This window comes from Bactrocera latifrons, unplaced genomic scaffold, assembly GCF_001853355.1.
Source record: "Bactrocera latifrons isolate USDA-ARS-PBARC rearing strain unplaced genomic scaffold, ASM185335v1 scaffold_111, whole genome shotgun sequence".
NCBI classification, from domain to species: domain Eukaryota; kingdom Metazoa; phylum Arthropoda; class Insecta; order Diptera; family Tephritidae; genus Bactrocera; species Bactrocera latifrons.
Window position 1 is genome coordinate 601,570 of NW_017534531.1, and position 22,310 is coordinate 623,879.

Consider the following 22,310-nt stretch of genomic DNA (forward strand, 5'->3'; position numbering starts at 1 on the left):
GGACGGACAGACGGACGGACGGACAGACAGACATCCGGATTTCAACTCTACTCGTCACCCTGATCACTTTGGTATATATAACCCTATATCTGACTTTTTTAGTTTTAGGACTTACAAACAACCGTTATGTGAACAAAACTATAATACTCTCTTTAGCAACTTTGTTGCGAGAGTATAAAAAAGATCTTGTATAATATATTATATTATATATTCCGATGACGACCATAAGCTTTTTTAGATATAAATGAGACAGTATTTAATAAGTGTGTTACTCGTAAGCAAAATGTATCCATATATTTTTGAGAAAAAACATCATGTATAACGGTAGCGGCATTTAATTATCAGGGTACTTATCTCGGTATGAATAATACTAACGGATGATTCAAGTAGAGCTAATTTTTTATAACTTGTGCAAGACCTTCCCTTTTTGGGCTCTTGAAATATCCCAAGACTATCCAACGTTTTCGAGCCAAATTTTGTTCAGCAATGAGGTCTATTTCTGGCGCAAACAAGCAAAATTGGTGCATTTGGAGCAAAGAGCATCATGAAGAGATTCAGAAGATGCCATTTTATCCAGAAAAAACAACGGTTTGGTGTGATTTTTGGGCGTCTTTGGTTCAAATTTCTTCAAAAACTATGCCGAGAGAAAACACTTCGCTGAGCTGATAATTTCACGTTTTGGGCCGGTCGATTGTCGACCAAGATCGTGTGGTATGTAAAGTCTAAAGTCTAAGCGGACAATCCCGACTTGGAGCAAAACATTACGCGTGTCATTCGCCACTAACTAGTCGGAATTTTTGAATGAGTCATCGCAAAAAGAACTCAACGGATAGACCATCTGAGACGTAGCGGCGGCCAACATTTGAAAGAGATAATCTTCATGATAAAAAAAAACATTCCCCATTAAATTTGAAGTTTCTGAGTTATTTCTTTAAATATGTTGTACCCTGAAATGGATCACCCTTTATATGTTCGTATGACGACCGTTGCATTTGGTGAAAATCGGATATATTTTTACTGCCGATCGAAACTCGGCAGTTAACTCTAAACACCCGTGTATATTTCCTGTAAAAACACGCTCCATCATAAAAATACAACAACTGATTTTAGATCACTTTGAAATTGTATAAACATTTAAAACGAACAACAAATTGGAGGAATACGCATGTAAACAATAAAAGAAAGGAACTGCAAAGGCATGTGTCAACCTTTTAGCATCTTAAAGTTTTTTTCTTATCTTTACATAATTTAAAAGTAACTTGGTATAGGTAAACGCATATGCTACAAATTCAAATAAAACTTCGATAAAATTTTTTTTTTGTAATCTTGTAAATAAGCAACGATAAACCATAACCTACCCTGTTTTAGTCTTCACAGTTGCTATGGCATTCTTCATGAGCTGCTCAATGTTGGTACTATCTCCTTTAAACTTAATTTCATCGCATAAGGCTTGTACGAATGGGCTGCCGGAGTCGGTGCGGTACGACACATAACCTTAAAGAAGATCATATATGAGCATATATTGTTTTTCTATTTTAATTTATAAGTTTGTTACCTTCAAAAGTACTGTAACATTTCAATATTTCAGTTGGCGGTCCGCGTGTCGTATAAGCATCTGTCTTATATTCACCCGGTACCAGGTCACCTTTACAGGCTTGTATAATGAATATTTTCGGCTTGTCCTTCAGCGTTGGTATATCTAGTATTGGATAGAGTATGGCTTCGTTCAAATTGTATACGCCATCGGTGGCTGCAATCGAATCATTTGCACTGCCATGGCTTAGTATAACGATTACCAGGCAAGAATAATTTTTGAAATTCTTTGTTGTCACTAGAAATAAATAAAAAAAAATTAGTAATTTTTATACAAAGATATTCGTAATATCGGTATATAATATAAGTATTTTTTTTTACCTCAGCCAAGTGGAGAGTTATATAGTATATAGTGGTTCTAATAGGGGCTTACAGTTAATGCTTAGTGTATAGTCTAGCCGCAGTTGAAGTTATGCGTCGCGCCTACATTAAGCAATTAAGCAATAACTAGACTTTCTCGGTAAAAATTATCTGTTCCTAGTCATATAGGAACAGAAGGAAATTAAAAGGCGGACTATCTGGCCCGGTCGTAGACTCTAGGGCAACACCTCAGATCATATACAACAGTAAAACATAAGATTTCCCTTGGGAGTAGTGCATGGTGGACATATCAAAACCTTATATGTTTAAGTAAGTATACACCAAGTAACATTGTAGGGGTTAGCACAAGGCAAATACATTTAAGGTTCTACCTTCATAAACTGGATAAAATAGAGTCGACAAAATACAGAGCTTTTCGTTGGTTAAGACGGAACTGAGTGCCGACATTGGTCATCCGGGTGGCAAAAAAGACTTATGCTATCAAACCCACTGAGCTACTGGGGAAGCAGTCATATTACCTTCGTGAATACCTAGCCTTTAGTCGGTTGTGACAGGACTGACTTCCGACTTTGGTCATCCGAGGTGGCAAAAAAGTGGTATTATATCAAACCCACTGAGCAACTGGCCCGGTTTGAAGTGCAATGGGCCTAAGATTGGCTTAAGTACAGACGCCTCTGTGGTAACAGCTAGTATTAGTCAGGAGACAGAAAAATATATACTTTAATATATCTAGTATTGAGAGGCGGAACAAACGATAATGAGTTGAGGTATCCTAACTAACGAAATTGGAACCACATAGACAATGTGAGCTAAAAAAGATACTCTCCCTCTCTCACAATTTGGGAATCAATACGAGCATTCGGAAACCAAAACGGCGGAAGCAAAGTTGTAGACCTAATAAGTAAAAGTTTTACTAATGATTTTTTGAGAGATATCGGCAAAGAATTTAAATGTTCTTCGAGTAAAGGATTATACCAGAATAGAGGATAGGTAACAATGTACCGCTGTTATGATTTGTCCAATCGGTTAAACAAAAAATTTCGAATTATTTTTGGTAATGTTAAGAAATTACTCACATTTCCTAATAGTATCCTTGATATTGTTGACTGTAGGATTCTTTTTAGTGTCCACATTCAATTTGTACTTCAGCAATGTTTCCTTTATGAGTTTCGCATCAAAATCGCTGCCATCGCGCTTGTCAAAACGCGTCTTATCCGCAAAGTCCACGGTATTGAAAATCACAGCGTAACCCGGCTTTAGATTAGACTTGACTTGGACTGCACTGGTACTAAGTGACTTTTGTGGCAGCGACAACGTTTGCGTCGGGGGCTTGATCGCTGGCGTATAGCTGCTGCTTTGCGATAAAGGCTTTGTTGCTAGCGGTTTTGTGCTGTTCAAAATTGGTGAGAGATACATAGAACTGGCGGTGGTTGTGGGTTTGGTGTAACTAATCGCGTCACGTGGCCTATATGCGCTATTGCCATAAGGTGAGACATAAGTTGGAGCTGGAGTTATTGTTGTTGCTGGTTTGGCATTAGAAAATGTTGAGGTTGTTGTTCTTGCTGGTTTATTGGTATTAAAAAATGCTGCTCTTTTGCTTGCAATACTAGTGTCACTCGAGCTCGTACCTATTTTCGAGATGGCCAACTTACTTCCGCTACCACTTTGACTGCGACTGTAACTATTTGCAAGAGGAGAGGCACTTGTTGTTGTTGTACTGCGACTATAGCTATTTACAAGAGGAGATACGCTTGTTGTTGTACTGCGAATGGGCTTAATCAATGATGACCCAGTCGGTGGCATTGAGCTGGGAAGCGCTGGCAGCGCCCTAAGCATTGACTGTGGCGCATAGTTGTCGACATGAACGTTTAACGTTGTTGTTGTAGGCTTACTGCTGGTGAAATCTCTCCACGACGCACCAGACCCCATCGTTGTGCCAGTCGTCTGTTGGAATTTCATTTTTTGCTGTTGTAGAAAGGAAGTCTGTGTGCCGCCATTTGTTTGCGTTACCGTAGTCTCCTGTTTGGTCCATGATGTAGGATTGGTGAAATTCGGAAAGGGACCAGACGTCATTAACAGCTCAGCCAATTCTTCTTTAGTGGGTGTACGACGTATTGAGATCTCAGTGATACGAGCAGTCTTTTGATTCGTCACCGTTTGCCTTACGGTTTGATGAGTCATTTTGTTATTTTCATTGTCGAAAATCGTTGCACTTTTTTCGGTCGTATTCGTTGTCTCCGAATGCGCAGTGGCAGTGCGCACTTTCATGCGGGGATCCTGAAGCACCAGGGCTTTGTTTTTAGCTTCTTTGGAGTCATTTGGTTCCTTCTTGGCACTCTTTTTAAACATTTTGCACAGCTGTTTCAAAGAAATGACTACAACTCACTAACTAACTATTTATGCACAACAAAACGGTGCTGGAAGATAAGAAAAGATAAGGGCGTGTGTTATCTACAAGCATATACGGGGCTTATTCGTTCTATTGATACGCTACATTTCGAACACAATGCAATAATACACAAAATTTTTTTTTGTTTACCATATATTTATCAACAAAGCGAGTAATAACAAAAAAAAAAAAAAAAAAAAAACGATGACTTCGGATACCTTGCTTCCCGTTACGAATACAAAAAACATTGTTTTAAAAATTGTCTATCATTCAATCGTTCAGTTTGCCAGTTTGCATGGCAGCTATTTGCTATAGCGGTCCGATATCGGCAGTTCCTAGAAATTAACAGCTTCTTGAAGAGATAAGGATGTGTGGAAAATTTCAGATCGATATCTCAGAAACCGAGAGACTAGTTTGTGTATATAAAGACAAACGCTCCGACAGGCCTGGCTAAATTGGCTCGGCTCATTGTGCTGAGTCTCTGAAAACTTCTGGTTGTTGCAAACTTCGTGGCAAACTATTATACCTTCTTCTAGGTATAAAAACAAATAAATTACCTAACTCCGCGATTAGAATTAAGTGCTTGTATGGAAAGCTGTTTTGACGAAATATTTTCAGAAAATTACGCATGGATTATTGTCTTAGGCAACGGTGCAATCTCCGCAGAAATATTTGAAAACGAGTCACTATGTATAGCACACAGCTGCCTTAAAAACTGACCGGTCAAAATCAAATTTTAAAGAATATTTTATATTTGTGTAGGGTATTATAGCTTCTATGCAGCCGAAGCTAGCTTTTTTTTTTATTTTTTTTTTCGTTATCATGTTAACATTTTTTTATTACACATAAAAATTAAGACTTTATCAATTTCACTATAATTTGTTTACTAATACGTAGGTTACCTTTTATATTTCGAAATTTGGCAATCCCTGTGTTGCTATCTAATGACTCGCAACTTTATCGTTTGATATCTTTGATGTTATACATACTCAGAACGTTTTGATAAACGAACGGTATTTGTGTTGTTTACAGTAATTTAAAATATTCACTTGGGCAAAGAAATGTATCTAATCGCAAACACTTTGCGCCATTATTTTTATACCTGTCTCTTATACACATCTAGATGTGTATAAGAGACAGCCCTACTTGTTTAAAACGAAGTTCGATGAACTTAAGAGGTTGTATGGGTTTACATACAGTATTTGAGAACTTGTGCACTTGAGGCTAGCTAGGCAAAGTGCGCCGTTTTTAAACCCGTTTTTTTGGAAACTGTATTTTTAAAGTCGGTTGGCAAGATTTGTCGAGAATCGCGTTTCCCCGTACGTAAAAAATAAATTAACGGTCAGCGTTTTTTGATACCATCAGAGGCCGCATATGCGTTCAGAACGCATGTTTTCGAGGTACCTCATTCAGAGAGGCAAAAGTGGTTCGACAATTAGTTCAAACGCATACAAAATATACTGTTTATTGTTTTTTGAAAAACAATAAAGCGATTATCGATGATTACTTTGGTTTTGTTCCGTAGTCCACAAATATAAAAGGCAACCCTCGTAAACAAAATCTTTTAATAGAATTTTGCTAATAACAATGGAGTTTTAAACGTTAAAAACAATATTGCTTATTGTGAACCCCCGAATATTCATATGTTAAGGTAAATTCAGGTATACACCGTTTTGTTGGATAAATTATTGCCTTTGTTTAGGTAAAGTGTTAATCTTCTCTCATAGAAACGATCGTTCCTCTTGGTAAAACAAAAAAAAGAAACTCGAATGATATACGAGTACATAATTTCACAAACTTTTCACTTGACATTGCCGTAAGTTACTGCGTTTTCGTCTTTATTAAAGAGAAACTGTTAAATATTTTCTCTTTGTTAGTGTCCACCTGTGGAGCATGCGTCGGAGAAAATGCTGCATAGCACCAAGTTGCGCTGTAATTATTGCCAAATTGTTTGTTCGATTCACTGCTCTCCAATTCTTGACGAACCGAAGTCGGCGATTTGTACTATTTACATATATTTTGCATTGTTTTTTTGTTCGGTCATATTTTCATACAATATTTAAAGGGAAGTGGTTTAAAAAAAAAGCAAATTCATTACAAAAACCAATATCTTTCATATCAATTTTGTTGGTGTCAAGTGTTGTCAAGGCTTTGGCTGCCTTTTAGCGACTTTTTAAATACGCTCACAAATTTTCTATGGGGTTTATGTCCAGCCTCTGAGCAGATGTATCCATTACTTTGCGCAGTTTTATAGAAGCCACATCTTCACAATATACTCCTTATTTTGAGGGTCGTTACCTTGATAGATTTTGAAGTTTGGCTTGTCTGTTACAATTACAGCCTCAAATCATGACAGCATTTTGCCAAATTTTACAGTCGGAATTGTATTACGTCTTTCTGATGAAGTTAATGCCTTATGCCATACTCTAATAGGTCTATCATAGTAATGCAACATCATCTTAGTCTCCTTACAGAATATGATGTCATCACAACCATGCACTGGTTCCGATATTAGTTTCATGACAAACGAAAAACATTTCTCAACATTTTCTGCAGACAGCAGTGGTTATTTAACAGCAGATCTTGTTTCATATTCGTGTCGAAGTATGGCCTGACGCATAGTTCCATGTAAAACTTGAATATTTCACTTTTCGTTAAGCTCAATCGTAATTTTTGAAATTTTGGGATTTTGATCAAGTTTCTGTGTCATTAAACGCTGTGCTCGTTCAGTAATTTTTGGTTTAGGACCTTCTCCTTGCTTTGATTCAAGTGGTCCCTCTGTTTCGTCGCGATTTATCATATTATGCACTGTTTTACCAGATATAGGGAACATTTTTGATACAGACATTTTTGTTTATACCCATTTTGTGATTATATTTAGTACAATAATTGGCCCACTTCAAACGATATGCTTTTAACCGGCATTTTAAAAAGACAATATTAAGAAGATTAAGAACACATGAACAAAGAAAAATTATTCGAAAAATAATTGACGAAAACATTTTAAATATCGTTGCGGAGAATAGTTAACTGTTAATCGTGTAATGCATGCAAAAGTAATGAAAGGAACAAATTTTGTAAAGAGCTTCGTGACACTAACTAAATTCAATGATATTTGCTTTTGTTGGTTTTTTGTTTGTTTTTGAATTGAAATTTTTAACTATAGTAAAAAGAAATTGTGAAATTGTGTTTATAAACTGTGTATAAATATTCACAGTTTCTGCTTACTTATTTATGCGAGTCATTAGACTGTGTGTGACCAGCAAACATATTATACTTTTGCAAAGTGCAAGGATCAAAACTAAGGAAATAGCTTCAGGTATTCGCAAAAGTTCATATTAGAAACTGTTGCAAGAATTCAGCATTCATTATTTGATCAACCCCGATTGGATGCCGATTTTTACTCATACACAGGAACACCTGAACCAAGTTTCAACAAGCATGGACGGATAGACAGACAGACAGTCTCTCGGATTTCAACTTTTTATGTCATCCTGATCATTAAGATATATATACTATATGCATATAACCTGATAACTAACACAATTACTTTTATGTGTTGTAAAAATTCGATAGCTGAAGAAAACTCTGTAGCAACACTTTGCAAGAATATAAAAATGGCGTGGTTGGATAAAAAGTAGTTAATGAGAAATATTATTTCTTTTGAATTTCATATTAATTTCAACGTTCCCGTTTCACTCAACCAGGCAGTTAAGACGTTTACTTTTAAAATTTTCTAAAATAAATTTTGAGTTAAACGAACCTTTCCTTCATATACATATGTATGGCGCGATATCAATTCTCATTCCAGGTTATTTGATCTAACAGCATCAGGCTTTACCATTAAACATTGTTTTATTAATTTATAAACACTTAACAAATTTAAAAATAAAAAAAAAACCTACTTTAATCTAAATCTTAATTTTGGCTCTAAAATTTTTGTGTCTGTAGCCGAGCAGCTTAAGATTGCAACGCTTAAAAACTCTCTTGCCTTTTATGACTCGTCTAATGGCTCGTTTGCGCCCTGCGCGCCTTGCTTCGGTTGGGTGGGAGGAGGGTAATCGTTGGGTATTATTATTATTATTATTACCGCTTAAATAAATCTTACAAAATTTTGAAAAAATTATGAGAAGAGCGATGTCTCTCGTGAGCGAGAGTAAGAGAAGTTGTCACTAATGAGCATCAAAAGTGTTCGCACTTAAAACCAGACGCTTTTGTTTGCTTTTTTAATTGTTCCGCAATTTATTATGATAATTTCTCCCGCATTCAACGAAGCCGCGCAAACTCCAAATGGTTAACTGTTATCTAATACTTACATATTAACACACATATGATTTTTTTATGTAATAATTGTTGATTTTATTTATCTCAGAAAAAATCACTGTTTTGGCTACTTGTTTTTGTAAATTGCCGCGCTTGTTACCAATATACTGACTGCGCTTATAATTATAAAAAACAGATTCTAAAGTCGTTGGCACTTCTGTGTACGTATTAAACTAAGCTTAGTCACCGATCAGCTCAGCGTTTACAGCAGTAAAGCTCTGCTTTGTTAACGTGAGTACACTGAATTCTAAGAATGACTTTGAGTTGCTGCTTGTGGAGTCATTAGGGTGTCGTGTTAGTATTGGAACATAATATTATAACAGTAAGTGAAAGTTGCATAACAAATCTATGAAGTCGCGACTAACCGAAGCTCCAAAAGATTGAAAGAACGTTTATGAAGACCAACACATGCACATATGCAACAGATAAACAACAGTAAAAAAGTAAATAAACATTTACCGCTCTTTAGCACTGTCACACACGGTTGCTTATTGGTAGAAATATTATTTACAAAACTTACAAACAGGTAGCCCTTACATTGCAACCTTGCGCTAACTGTCAACTGACCCATGCGCAGTTGACTTCCGCTTCTTTCTTTTTTTTTATAGAAATGCTACTTTGCGCGCATTTTTGTAAATACAGTGAACTTTTTCATAACCGGACTTTTACCATCACAGGTATTTTTCTAATTCCTCATAACCGGACACACTGTCACAGTGTTTTTTTGTTACAAATGTTACTTTGCGCGTATTTTTTGTAAATACAGTGAAATTTTTCATAACCGGACACCCAGCGACACAATGTTTTTGTCCGGCTATAGGAGCTGTTCACATATGGGGCTTGAAAAAAACGTGTAAATGTATACGTAAAGTCAGAAACTGTAACTCAGAACTACTATTTAAGGTATCTATTGAACTGCGAGCCAGTGTTATGCAGGAGTTAATTAAAGAAAATCATTCAGTTAATTTCCGTTGAGCCATCGTGAACCAGACACCTCCAGCTCAAGTGAAATTGCTTGCGATAATCGTTTTGCGCATTGTTCTTAAAAAAACTTTGGCAGAACTCCATAAATTGCATGTTTTACTTTACTTTACTGTCTTTAAAATTTTTTGTAATTTTGTCCGTTTATCAGAGATAATTTGAACGAAATATTACCCAATTAGTGTCAGAGTTTGGTCATTGGAACGTTTTCATATCCGGTTAAAGGAATTGGTTTTTTATGAAAACATTAACACGTTGTGTTCATGAAATTTGTCCGCTTATGAGAGGTATCCGGCTATAAAGGTAGTTCATATATTGGGATTTTACAGTACATACATATGTACGAGGTGTGTTCAGAAAGTATCGCGAATTTTGAATTTTCGCGGGTTACGTATATTCGAATTTCGAATTTTTTGTGGCGTTATGTTGGTACTCACGTCTCTCACCTATGCCGACAAGCTCGGCCATTTTGAATGTTCATTTAATTTTTCTTGTTCCCTAAACTGAAGAGGCCCATGAAAGAACGACGTTACCTTCTCTTGACGAGATAAAGACGGAATCGAAGGAGGAGCTGATGAAGATAAAAAAAAAATATTTTTTGAAGTGCTTCGAAGATTGGAAAAACCGTTGGCACAAGTGTATAATATCTCATGGGGATTGCTTTGAAGGGGACAAAATAGATATTCATGAATAAATAAATAATTTTTGAAAAAACACAAAATTCGCGATACTTTCTGAACACACCTCGTATATTTAATTACATGTCTCACGTTTTATAAATTAATAATTATTTTTAAATATATTTAAGTTTTTATATTTAAATATAACCAATTAGACTTAAAAAATGCAATCATTAAAAAAAATTTTGGTGTTTCAATTTTAGAGGCAGTGGATTATTGGAGCCAATATATTCATAAAATGATCGAAAATCTGAAGACCAAATCACGATGTCATGATAAAAATGGCAAAGCAAACAATTAATGGTTGAATTAATGAAACTATTTTAAATTTATTTGAAAATAAGAAAAAACGTTAACTTCGGTGCATTTATGTTAGTGACTATGTGTTCAGTTTGTATGTAAGCTATATGCTATAGTAATCCGATCTGAACAATTTTTTCGGATAATATATTTTTACCTTAAGCAGTAATCCCTGCCAAATTCCGTGAAGATACCACGTCAAATGCGAAAGTTCTCCATACAAGCCCTTGATTCCGATCGTTCGGTTTTTATGTGAGCTATATGCTATAGTGAGCCGATCTGAACAAATTCTTCGGAGATTACATTGTTGCCTTAGGAAATAATTTGTATCAAATTTCGTGAGTATATCTTGTTAAACGTGAAAGTTTTCCATATAAGAACTCGTTTCCGATCGTTCAGTTTGTATGGCAGCTATATGTTATAGTGGTCCGATATCGGCAGTTCCTACAAATGAGCAGCTTCTTGAAGAGAAAATTACGTATACAAAATTTCAAAATGATATCTTAAAAACTGAGGGACTAGTTCGTATATATACAAAGAGACAGACTGACAGACGGACATGGCTAAATCGACTCAGTTCAACATACTGAACATTTATATATGTATATACTTTATAGGGTCTCCGACGCTTCCTTCTGACTGTTGCAAACCTCGTGACAAATTTAATATACCCCGTTCAGGGTATAAATATGTTCCGAAATGTGTTGTTACTCATTGGCTGTAAGCCATAAATTGTTATGTAAATTAAAAAATAGAAAATCTCACGTTTTTAAACTTTTTTAAAAAACTGGTTTAGTTGCTGAACTTAACAATAGAAGACTTTGTTTTCTTAATATCGTGCAATATTCTGTTGTTGTCAGAAGGGGGATTTCCCGAACTCAAAAGAGCTCTCATGTAAACACACACATTAAATGGATACTCTGGTCTAGGACACGAATTTCGAGCGTTTTTGAGATTAGTCTCAATTTTTATGATTTGTTTATTTAATTAATTAATGTGAATTGTGCACATCTGACAATAATGGATTCTTGATTAGTACGTATATATAATATTTCGTAAAATGGCGGCTACCCAAAAATTTACATTGATTTTTTCACAAATTTCACAAACATGGCTCCATCATTTCATTGTCAAGCCCAAACGGCAGTCAGCCTAGTGGATTGCACATTATGAACCAGTCCTCAAACATGAAAAGACGAAAAAGTCGGCTGGAAAGGTTGATTACTGCGCCAATTATGATTCGTTCCACAGAAGTCAATGAATTCTTCGTTAAAATTTAGCGAGGTCAACAACCGCTTGAGGTCGATTGCCTTTAGCGCAGTCGACAACCCATTCATGGTAATTGGCTCTTTTGTAAACACTTAGCGAGGTCAACGACTTTCTGCGGTCAATTACCTTTGAAACGATCATTGTGTCGTATTTTTAATGAAAAAAAAAAAAAAATCGAAAGTGTTGGAATAAAAATTAAAGTCCTGATATATGCATGTGACGTAAAGGATAGTTTATTATAAAATTTGATCTAAACGATTTTTACTGCAGGGATGACTCCAAAAACATACCGAGATAGTAAATTTAACTTCCGGCAAAGGATAACGACAGTAAATTGTTCCATTCAGAATTTCCAAAATCAATTTTATGCATTTCCTTCCCACCTTGTAAGTATAGTGTGTTTTAAACTATTAATGTATGGAGGAAGATGTATGCTAGAATTCCATCGGAAATTTCATTAAAAAAAACGAAAAGTTAAAACTGTGTTTGAACAGACTCTAACTTGTCCGAATGGATTTGATAACTAGGGTTCTATACCTAGAGCCCTATCCCAATTGAGGTTTAACCAAAGTTGTAAAAAGAGTTTTAGTAATATACAGAGGCCAAAATTTTAACTCATTAAGATTATCTAACAATTTAATCCAACCAAACCCTTGAGTTTTCTTTTTGTAATTGTCTTCTTTCTCAATTAAGAGATAAATAAACGCGCCAAAAGCCATAAGAAAGCTATAACTTAATAAAATTAATATATTTATAGCATTAAATTTGTCATAAATTATTTGGCACACATTGTAATACAAAACTCAAAATGAAAATAAAAATTTCGCACTAACACCTGGGGAGGGTGATACATTTCGAGATTACCTACTTTTTTTTAAGAATTAACACAGTAACTTCAGAACTTACTAACTTCGAAAGGACATTATTTGGCATTTATTTTTTGAAGATTATTTTTACCAATTGTTGGCTGCGGCTACGTCTCAGATGTTCCATCCATTTAATCCAATTTTCGATAACTCGTTCGAGCATTTCAACCGGTAACTGGCATATGAACGCGTAATTTTTAGCTCGAAGGCTTGAATCGAAGAGGAATTGTACGCATAGACTTTAGACTTTACATATCCACACAGGAAACAGTCCAACGGTGTGATATCACACGATCTTGGTCGCCAATCGACCGACACAAAACGTGAAATTATCTGCTCACCGAAGTGTTCTCTCAATAAATCTATTGATTGATGCAATGGATATGACGTCGTCTTGTTAAAAGCAAATGTCGCCCAGATCACGAGCTTTAATTTCAAGCATCAAATAGTCGGTTACCATGGCGCGATAATGGTTGTTGTTGTTGTTGTTGTTGTAACGGCAGAAATTCTGCCGAGTTAACGGTCCTTGGCCGGATAATAATCCGGGTCCGTTCCGGTTTTCGTAGACCCGACTGTCGTGGGCGCGATAACGGTCGCCACTGACGGTTCACAGCGGCATCATTTTTGAAGAAATATGGACCACCACACACAGCTATGGTTTTTTCTGTATAAAATGGCAAACCTTGAACCTCTTCAGGTTGCTCTTCGTTCCAAATGCGGCAAGTTTGCTTGTTTACATACCCACAGCGCCAGCAATGTTCCTCATCGCTGAACAAGACGTCGGATATTATTGAAACTTTTCAAGAGTCCGTAGAGCAAAGCGATGTCGCTTGAAAAGGTCGAACGGCTTCAGTTCTTGCACAAGCTGTATTGCGTTGCGTTAGTCCGAGCTGCTGCGCCAAATCGATTATCCACGGTCTTCGTGTATACTCACAGCTACGACTACTATATTTTCTTCACTGAGTCCTGGACGTGATCTGTTCGGTCGAATATTATCCAATAATGAATGCTGGGTTTCAGGATGGGTGATGGTGTTGCAAATAGTACGCTGAGTAGACCGTTTATGTTGACCATAAGTTGAGCGAATCGCGCGAAACACATTCTTTACAGAACGTAATAAAGTTGAACGATTTCGAAACGTTATTCAGACGTAAGTCTTTCCATGATGAAATGCCAAATAATACTAAACAAAAGTTACATGACAGCTTGACACGACTCATGCGCGATCTGTCAAAAAAAAAAAAAGATATTGTTAAAGGTACATCTACTTGGATCACCCTGCTTTTTAACCACTGGAATTGAGGAAAAAATTAATGCCTCCATACATTTCATGTGAATACGAGCGAGGACACTTTTACTTTTTCCGTCCTTGAGGCAAGATTTGTGACCAATAAAAAGCAAATATTTGTATGCAAATATTTTGATGAATGATCAACGGAATGTGAAATAAATAATTAGCACGTACTTAATAGCCCTGACCGAAGTATTCATAAATATGCGCGCGTGAGCAATCACCCACTGCCGCCTTACTTTGGATAATTACATAACTTTGTGCAATGCATTGACCGAAGCCGGACCACCGTAGTACGCGTGCAGGCACCGGCAGACGCCCAGCAAGAGTGGGGGAGTGCTTACGGTGGCATAATGTGACGAAAAGTGCTGGCGATTTTGGCAGTTCGTAGGCTTTACCGCCGGGAAGCCCAAAAAGGTGTCGACACGAAAGTGATTGGGCGGGCATACAAGTGCTATCGTGTACAGTGTGTGCGCCGCCGACGCCGAAGCAGCGACTAAAGTCAATACATATGTAGCTGCGAAAAATTTCGAATAAAGTGTAAGTCAAATAAATTTTGTAATTGAAGTACTTCGATTACTACTCACACATGCTACCCAATACGCATATGTGCTTGATAAGTGCGCTCATTAATCGTCGTCGGTTGCATTGTGATTGTGGTTATTCTTATTATTGTTTTGACGCGCTGCGCAACTCGGAAATCGCATTGCGTATGCGCATAGCGTACGACCAGCTGGCTGACTGGCTGGCTTGAATCGCGTAATTCGCGACGCGGCGCTGGCGCACAGCGATTGTTGATGCAGTCGCGTTGCGGGCGTGCGAACGCGCAACGTAACATTTTGTAAATCTATGCCAAAAATTAAAAGCACACAGCCACACATACGCACAATAAATATCGATAAATTTAATTGGGCACACTGTGTGGACGAAGTAAAATGAAATAAAATCATGCAAAAGCCGAAACGTGAAGTCTACCGCACGCAAGCCATTCTGGTAAAATTACGCCATTTTTAAACGAATGCAATTGAAATTCCGTGTGCCGAAGTAGCCGCATTTTGCATGCTTATAAAAGCATTTTCTGACCCAAAACATTATGTCAATTCAAAACGATTCACCGAGCGCGTAACATAAAGTACCGTTAAGGCTTAAGACAACAGTTCAACCGTTTAAAACTAATCTAATTTAATAACAACAACAAAGTACAACGAAATGCGTTGCTTATTTGTGTTTGCCTGCACACTCGCCATGGCTATGGCCATGCCGGAGCCACCGTCCGCCCGCTATGGACCACCACCAGTGCCGCAAAAGCAGTACGGCCCACCACCACCAGCGCCAGCGGAGCAATATGGCCCACCATCCACAGCGGCACCTCAACCACTACCAGTTTATGGTCCACCCGCACCATTTTACGGTCCACCAGCGCCTGAGACAATTGTCACCAAGAACGTTTACGTTCATGTGCCACCAGAGGAGCCAGAAGTCTTCCAAGCCGCCGAACCCATCCAGACTGCCGTGCCAAAGAAACATTATAAGATTATCTTCATTAAGGCACCAAATCCACCAGCACCCGTACAACAGGTACTACCACCACCAGTGCAGGATGAGCACAAGACTCTCGTCTATGTGTTGGTGAAGAAACCAGAGGAACAACAACCACTCATACTGCCATCACCAGCGCCAACTGAGCCCAGCAAACCGGAGGTGTACTTCATCAAGTACAAGCAACAACAAAAGCCAGCTGCACAATATGGCCCACCACCGGCACCAGCCGCCGAGTACGGGCCACCAGCGGCGGAAAAATTTTAAGCTAGCACCTTAGTGCCTTATTTAGTGTGGATGACGTGGCGCTACCAGTCCTGCGCTCGCTATTGTATATAAATTTCATCAATCCTTCTACGAGTACTTAGTGCCTTGAATTAGTACAATTTTTAATGCATTCCGCTAGACGGAGTGCATCTATACTTACTTATGTATAATCGAAGTATGTATACACATACATATACATATTTGTAGATTATGTATTAAGCTTCTTATAACAGTCGAACTTTTTTAGAATTCATTATTTGTTGATTTTTGTTATTTTTTTGTTTTGTTGTACTAAATGTCCCATTAAATTATGATTCCATTAAATTTTTTTTACTTTTTTCAATTAAGTGGTTGTGGGTGCAAATATAAATGGTGGAAACAGTTAATTCTAAAATGTTCAAAATGTGGTGAATTTGCATAATGTGTGGTGAGTTTACAGATTCTGTGGTAAATTTGCCATTTTATGTTCTCTTATGGTCTATAACAAAGCATAAAACACTCTCCTATATACAGATGTTCTAAACTTGAAAAACACCGGAAATCAATTTTACTACTCACGTAACGCATTTTTTGTATTTTATTATATTTTTCTAAGAATTGATTGTAATTCTCGGTGTAGTTCTGATGAACCAATCCATCTTGGAACCGGCCAGCTGAACCAACTCATTTTTTTATCTTTCATACCAATTAACTTTCGTTTAGGTTCTATTCAATCAATACTCTTTTTAAACTCAAGAACCAACTAAGCTTTGCCTAACAATTTTGAGCATTGTATTCCTGTAATTCCCATTGTGACAAACGAAGAAAAAATATACCATATATAAATGATCAAAATGATGAGCTGAGTCGATATAGCCAGGCCTGTCCATCTGTATGTCTGTATATATCCGAATTAATCCCTCAATGTCTGAGATATCGATCTGAAAATTTGCACCCTTCCTTTTCTCCTCAAGTAGCTGAGGAATAGTCACCGAACTGAGCATATAGTTGCTATATATGCTCACCGATATTCTCCCTAAAAAGCTGTTTTATTTGTCAGAACCGCCCATATCCGACCAATAAGCATGTCATCAAACAGAACGATCGGAATCAAGTGCTTGCATGGAAAACTTTCTCATTTGGCGGGATATCCGATACAGAAGCAATTATTCAGATCGGACCACTATATCATATATTAAAGGTGCCATATAATATTTTATTATATTGGTTTCGAGGCTTAGGTGACGTCAGGAGATAAACCTCACGGGAAGCTGGCTGCCAGCCTGCTCTATATAAGCAAAGCAGGCACCGTGCCTGACCAGTCCTTGGGTGACTCTCTCGCTACGATGTGATGTGATCTAAAAGTTATTAGGTGACCTCACAGAAAACCGGCTGACAGCTGGCTCTAAATAAGTACAACATGCACTTGGCATGAACAGTGTTTAGAGGACTATCGTGCCCCGCTGTGATTTGATGTGTAAGTCATAAGGTGACTTCAAGAGAAGCTGGCTGCCAGCCTGCTCTATATAAGCAAACCAGTAATTAGAATCTAAACAATTACTTCGAAAGTTGCATTATTTCGTTAGCCAATATCTCATGTCAAATTTCATGAACATATCTAGTCAAATGAAAAAGTGTTCCCAAAAAGGTTGTTGACTTGGTAAAATGTAAGCAAAAGTTGTGGACTTCGCTAAATGTAAAAGGTCATTGACTTTATAAAAGGTGAACAAAGGGGTCATTGACCTTGCCAAAATATAAACAGTAAGGTCAATGGTGTTATCATTTGGACCTACGCACGATTTATTCTAACACCACTAAATTTTTTCGAAAAACAGCGTCGTGTAAACGTCTCTGAACAATAGTTTCTGACTACCAGGATGCTATGAAACGTATTAATACTGGTCTGGAATCTTGGATATATACTTACGACCTGGAAACAGACAATCAATAGGCCGAATATCGTGGCAAAAGAGAATCGAAGCCGAAAAAACCACGCCAAAGCAGGTAAATGATCAGTGTTATGTTGACAATTTTCTTCGATTATTGAGTTGTGGTGCACTCCGAATTCTTTCCGATCGGCCAAGCTGCCAACAAGGAAAACTATTTGAGTCTTATGCGTCGTTTGCGCGAAGCTTTTCGTAAAAAGAGGCGGGGATTAAGGGCCGGCAACTCTTGATTTTTGCATCACGATAATGCTGCGTCGCATACTGATCCTTCGTGAACAAAATTTTCAACCAATATTATGCCGCAACTATCGTGTTCGCATGCTGTAACTCTGTGTAACTTCTAGCTATTCAAACAAACTCAACCGATCGCTCCGAGGCAACATTTTTGAGCCAAGTGAAGACATTAAATGTCAATCGCTACGCGCATTGAAGCTTATTCCGAAAATTGAATTTAACAACTATTTCGAGGATTGGGAAAAACGTTGGCACAAGTGTATTGGGGCCAAAGAGCATTACTTTGAGGAGGACGACCTAGATTTGGAAGAATAAATTAAGAATTTTAAAAGTATAAACAAAGTTGAACTATTGTAGTAACGGATTTTTCAATAAGAGCACTTTAAAAGTTTAAATAAAACAAAAAGGGTTTGGGGTATTAATGTAATTATTTAGTCCTGGCAAAGTACATTCGTTGCTATTATGAATGGAACTCGATTTCTTTTCAATGGCTAGCACAGGCATGCTTGCTTCTTCGCATAGACCATAGACTTGACGTAGCCCCACAGAAAATATTCTAACGGCGTCAAATCGTACGACCGAGACGGCCAATTAACTGGGCTTTCGTGGAATAACACCTTCACCAAATTTGGTTTTCAATAAATCCATTGTGGCATTCGCTGTGTGTGGGTTGCGGCGTCGTCCTGTTATAGCCACATATTATCCAAGTCTATATCATTCGTTTCGTGCCAAAAATACTTGGTTATCATTGAATGGTAGCGATTCGCATTCACAGTAATGTGACGGTATTGATCATCAAGGAAGAAATACGACCCAATGACGCCGCCGGCCAAGAACCGTACCATACTATAATTTTTTCGGGATGCAATGGTGACTTATTGGTGAAGCCATTCAGCCAGAAATGAGCCGCATCTCTGAAATGATTTTTTGATGAAAATCCGTCTAATTTTCGAGTTGTTGCTCAGCTCAACAATGAACATACGATGATTTTGGTGGTCGAGCAGCTCCAGTTCTTACGGATTTAGACTAAGATCTTTTCGCCGCAACGACGTCACAGAGATGCCCAACGCTTGAGAAGATTTGGGTATTTCTCAATTGATGCGCTAGCGCCAGCAAAATTCTCGATGCTACGGACATTTCTTTGTTTCACTGGCAATGGAACATTTTGTAATGTGCTGTGGATGCAAATTTTTCTACTAGACGCTCAATTATTGATCAGGAAGATTATGATGACCGAAATCTTAAAGTTGAGCCCACTGACTACGAATTTCGGTAATAAATTATAATAATTTTGACTCTTTGTTGGAACGTATATCTTTCCATGATGAAATGGCAAACCTTACTGAAGAGAAATGTCAAAAGAGCGGGGAAAAATATGAAGTGGTTGGCTGTCCCTATCGGTCTACTTTTGTGTTTCATATATTCGCAAAAAATATATGTCCAAAAATAAGTCAATGAAATTCACAGCAGCAACATTTCGACATTCAATTTTAATTAATTAGCTTTTTTAGTTTAGATACTCATATCATTTATATACTATATATGTTGCACATATATGTATGTATGTATGTAGTTTATAATATTGTTTAATGTACTAGGTTTTATCGCTTTGGTATGTTAGTATATCATAATATTGTATTTGTAAGTACATATTTACAACTTAAACTACTGTTGATAAAATTAAAATATTTAAAAAATTTTTTTTTTCTATTTTTTCAGTACATATGTATGCTTGCATGTGTATGCAAGTAAATTTTAAATTTTTAAATTCAAAAAATGTCTGACATAACACACGCCCATACATGCATACAAATAGACAGTACATTACGCATATGTACGTATTTGTTACATAATTAAATCATTTGCTACAAACAGTTCTGTTATAGTATTTTATATTCAAAATAGGCTTAAACGTTTTTATGAAGAATGAGAATGGCCTAGTAATAAATACATGCATATTACAATTATATTGCATATATTAATGTGTATAGCATTATTTATGTCGTTTACTCGTAAACACATATATGTATGTATGTATTATGTATGTGTACATTTGTATAAAAAAACAGTCAATTTCTATATGTAACAACTGCATTTAACTAATAAACACAAAAAACAAATTTTCTTGCACTAACAAATCCAACATCGTACGCGCATTCGTATGACATAATCGTGTTTTTGCTGTGCGGCCACGCGGACTCCATTGGAAATCTGATCACGTCTCGGAATTGAACCATTATTGATTTACGATCATCAAAATATTTAAATTTCATATAAGTTTTCACACATACATATGTACGTACATGTATTTGTATATATTTACATATTTATATGCAGTTACGAAAATTATGTTTTAAGTAAGCAGAAGTTATGATAACGCACAGCGCCGGTCAAAAAAGTAGTACCAATGTTGAAATATAATTATACTCCAATGAAAAATGTAAATGTTGAGCGATGCCGTTGTTTGTAGTTTATTCTCTTTCAGAGATTTTCTTTTACGAGTATAAAAAATTTTATCGTTTTAAAAATCATTAACGTTTTAATAGATAAATAAATAGATAAATGAGGAAAAAACGTTAACTTCCGCTGTACCGAAGCTGTAATACCCTTCTTAGGTGCATTTTTTAGCATAAAAGGGTATAAAAGGAACTATAACTTTATTTTGATCGGCTAGTTTGCTATAGTGCAGCGATTTGACCTAAGTGTTTGGAGATTGTAGCGTTGCCTTGGACAATAATACGTGCCAAATTTTGTAATGACATCTTGTCAATTAAACAAGTTTGCCACACAAGAGCTTGATTTTGAACGATCAGTTTGTATGACAACTAAGTATATGCTGACTGAGCAACATTTTGGAGAGAAAACGGTGCATACAAATTTTCTGATCGATATCTCAAAAAGTAGGGGCTTGTAAGCGAGAAATGGAGATCGCAAAATTGATTCGCAAGACTATTAGTAGAGCTTATAATTTAGGTATTTAGATATCGTTTCAACTGGGCCGGTTTGAGTTGTGGGCGAATCGCAAAACGTGTTTTTCTCGACATTACTTTTTTTAAAGCGGTCGCCATAATATCTCAAGTTCTAATCAGCATATTTACTTGGAATATGACATGAATATTCTTTAAATTTTATAATATTTTTAAAATATTTGAAAAAGTTACAAAATTAGTGATAAAATCGATATATATAGTATTTTTGATTAGTCACCATTTTGTTAAAAAAAAAGCTTTCATTTTTGTTGCCTTTTAAGATAGCGACATTCATACTGGTCAAGTATTCATCATTGTTGTTGTGAAGAAATTTGGTCATTTAGACTAGAATACCCGCATAAAAGGAAACTAAATGCAGAAAAAAGTGCCGAAACTACTTGTCGAACATTGAGTAACAACGACGTATTCTTCAATAATGAAAGTGTAGGTATGTATGAACTTTGGGCAGACGAGGAAGCTGCGCAGCGTACGAATGTGTTAAGTCTTAAGTTGGGTATATAGTAGTCAAGTCTGGATAGGTAAGAATTTCAATTGCTAAAATGTGGAAAAAATTATTGCATGAAAATTAGATTCTTGAGACAAATAGAGCTCCTTATCTGTGATGGCTGAAGACTTGAATGCGAAACTGTTTCGCAATCCCAAAACTCGTACGTCAACTGATTCTACGTTAGCGGATAATTACATCCAAGTCTTGTGTGGCAATAAAAAATACCGTCAAATGACAAATTTTTTTGTTTGGTTTCAATGTTACACTTCCATTAAAGCGAAGCTACTTGCTTCTAATATTTATTTTCGCCCAAAACGAAGACATTCCGTATTTGTTTTTTGTACACTCGAACGATGTTGTCCCAGCGATTATTTAGTTGAGTTTTCTTTCTTATTGTTGCAGTAACTTTTTGTTTAATTTTAAAAATAATATTTTTCATAAAACATTTTAAAATATGTATTGGCTGTCATATTTAGGCATTTCATTTTGTTTTAGAAATATAAAATATTTTAAAAATAATATTTTTAATAAAACATTTTAAAATATGTATTGGCTGTCATATTTAGGCATTTCATTTTGTTTTAGAAATTTGAAATATTTCTTGTATTTGTTCGGAACTTTTTGGGCATGCAAGTGCATACCACTACCAGTACTAGAGACTTAAGATGCAAACTCCGCTAATACATGTAAAGATTTCTATTAACTAATATACAAAAGACTTAACCAACGAACTTCACAAGAATAAATGCAAATGGGGAAAGTTATAGTAATTGTACCTTTAATAAAATTAGTTGCTCAAAAATATTTAAATAAGTGTTTGCATATATGAATTGGATTCTAAAAAAATTTTATTTT

General features: G+C 36.4%; 2 protein-coding genes across 3 annotated transcripts in view; one reads left to right on the forward strand and one right to left on the reverse strand.

Annotated features, from left to right (window-relative positions):
• Window positions 1–8,826, reverse strand: part of LOC108973959 (mucin-6-like) — a 10,701-nt gene extending 1,875 nt beyond the window's left edge. Inside the window, exons 1-4 of one of the 2 annotated variants that reach the window (XM_018941515.1) lie at window positions 8,620–8,826; window positions 2,991–4,331; window positions 1,556–1,831; window positions 1,359–1,494 (exon numbers count right to left, since the gene is read on the reverse strand). In XM_018941515.1, coding sequence (XP_018797060.1) covers window positions 1,359–1,494; window positions 1,556–1,831; window positions 2,991–4,263 — 1,685 coding nt within the window. In that variant the 5' untranslated portion in view covers window positions 4,264–4,331; window positions 8,620–8,826. Of the gene's footprint in view, window positions 1–1,358; window positions 1,495–1,555; window positions 1,832–2,990; window positions 4,389–8,619 lie in introns of those variants that run through there. The other variant, XM_018941525.1, reaches the window with a different exon arrangement.
• Window positions 8,827–15,099: 6,273 nt separating this feature from the next.
• LOC108973993 (extensin-1) lies at window positions 15,100–16,143 on the forward strand. The gene has a single exon (XM_018941569.1). It carries the CDS (start codon window positions 15,223–15,225, stop codon window positions 15,817–15,819), a length of 597 nt encoding a protein of 198 aa, XP_018797114.1. The 5' UTR covers window positions 15,100–15,222; the 3' UTR covers window positions 15,820–16,143.
• The last annotated feature ends 6,167 nt before the right edge of the window (window positions 16,144–22,310 follow it).

Coding starts and splice junctions, on each gene's coding strand:
- LOC108973993 (XM_018941569.1), top strand. CDS start 15,223: ATGCGTTGCTTATTTGTGTTTGCCTGCACACTCGCCATGGCTATGGCC.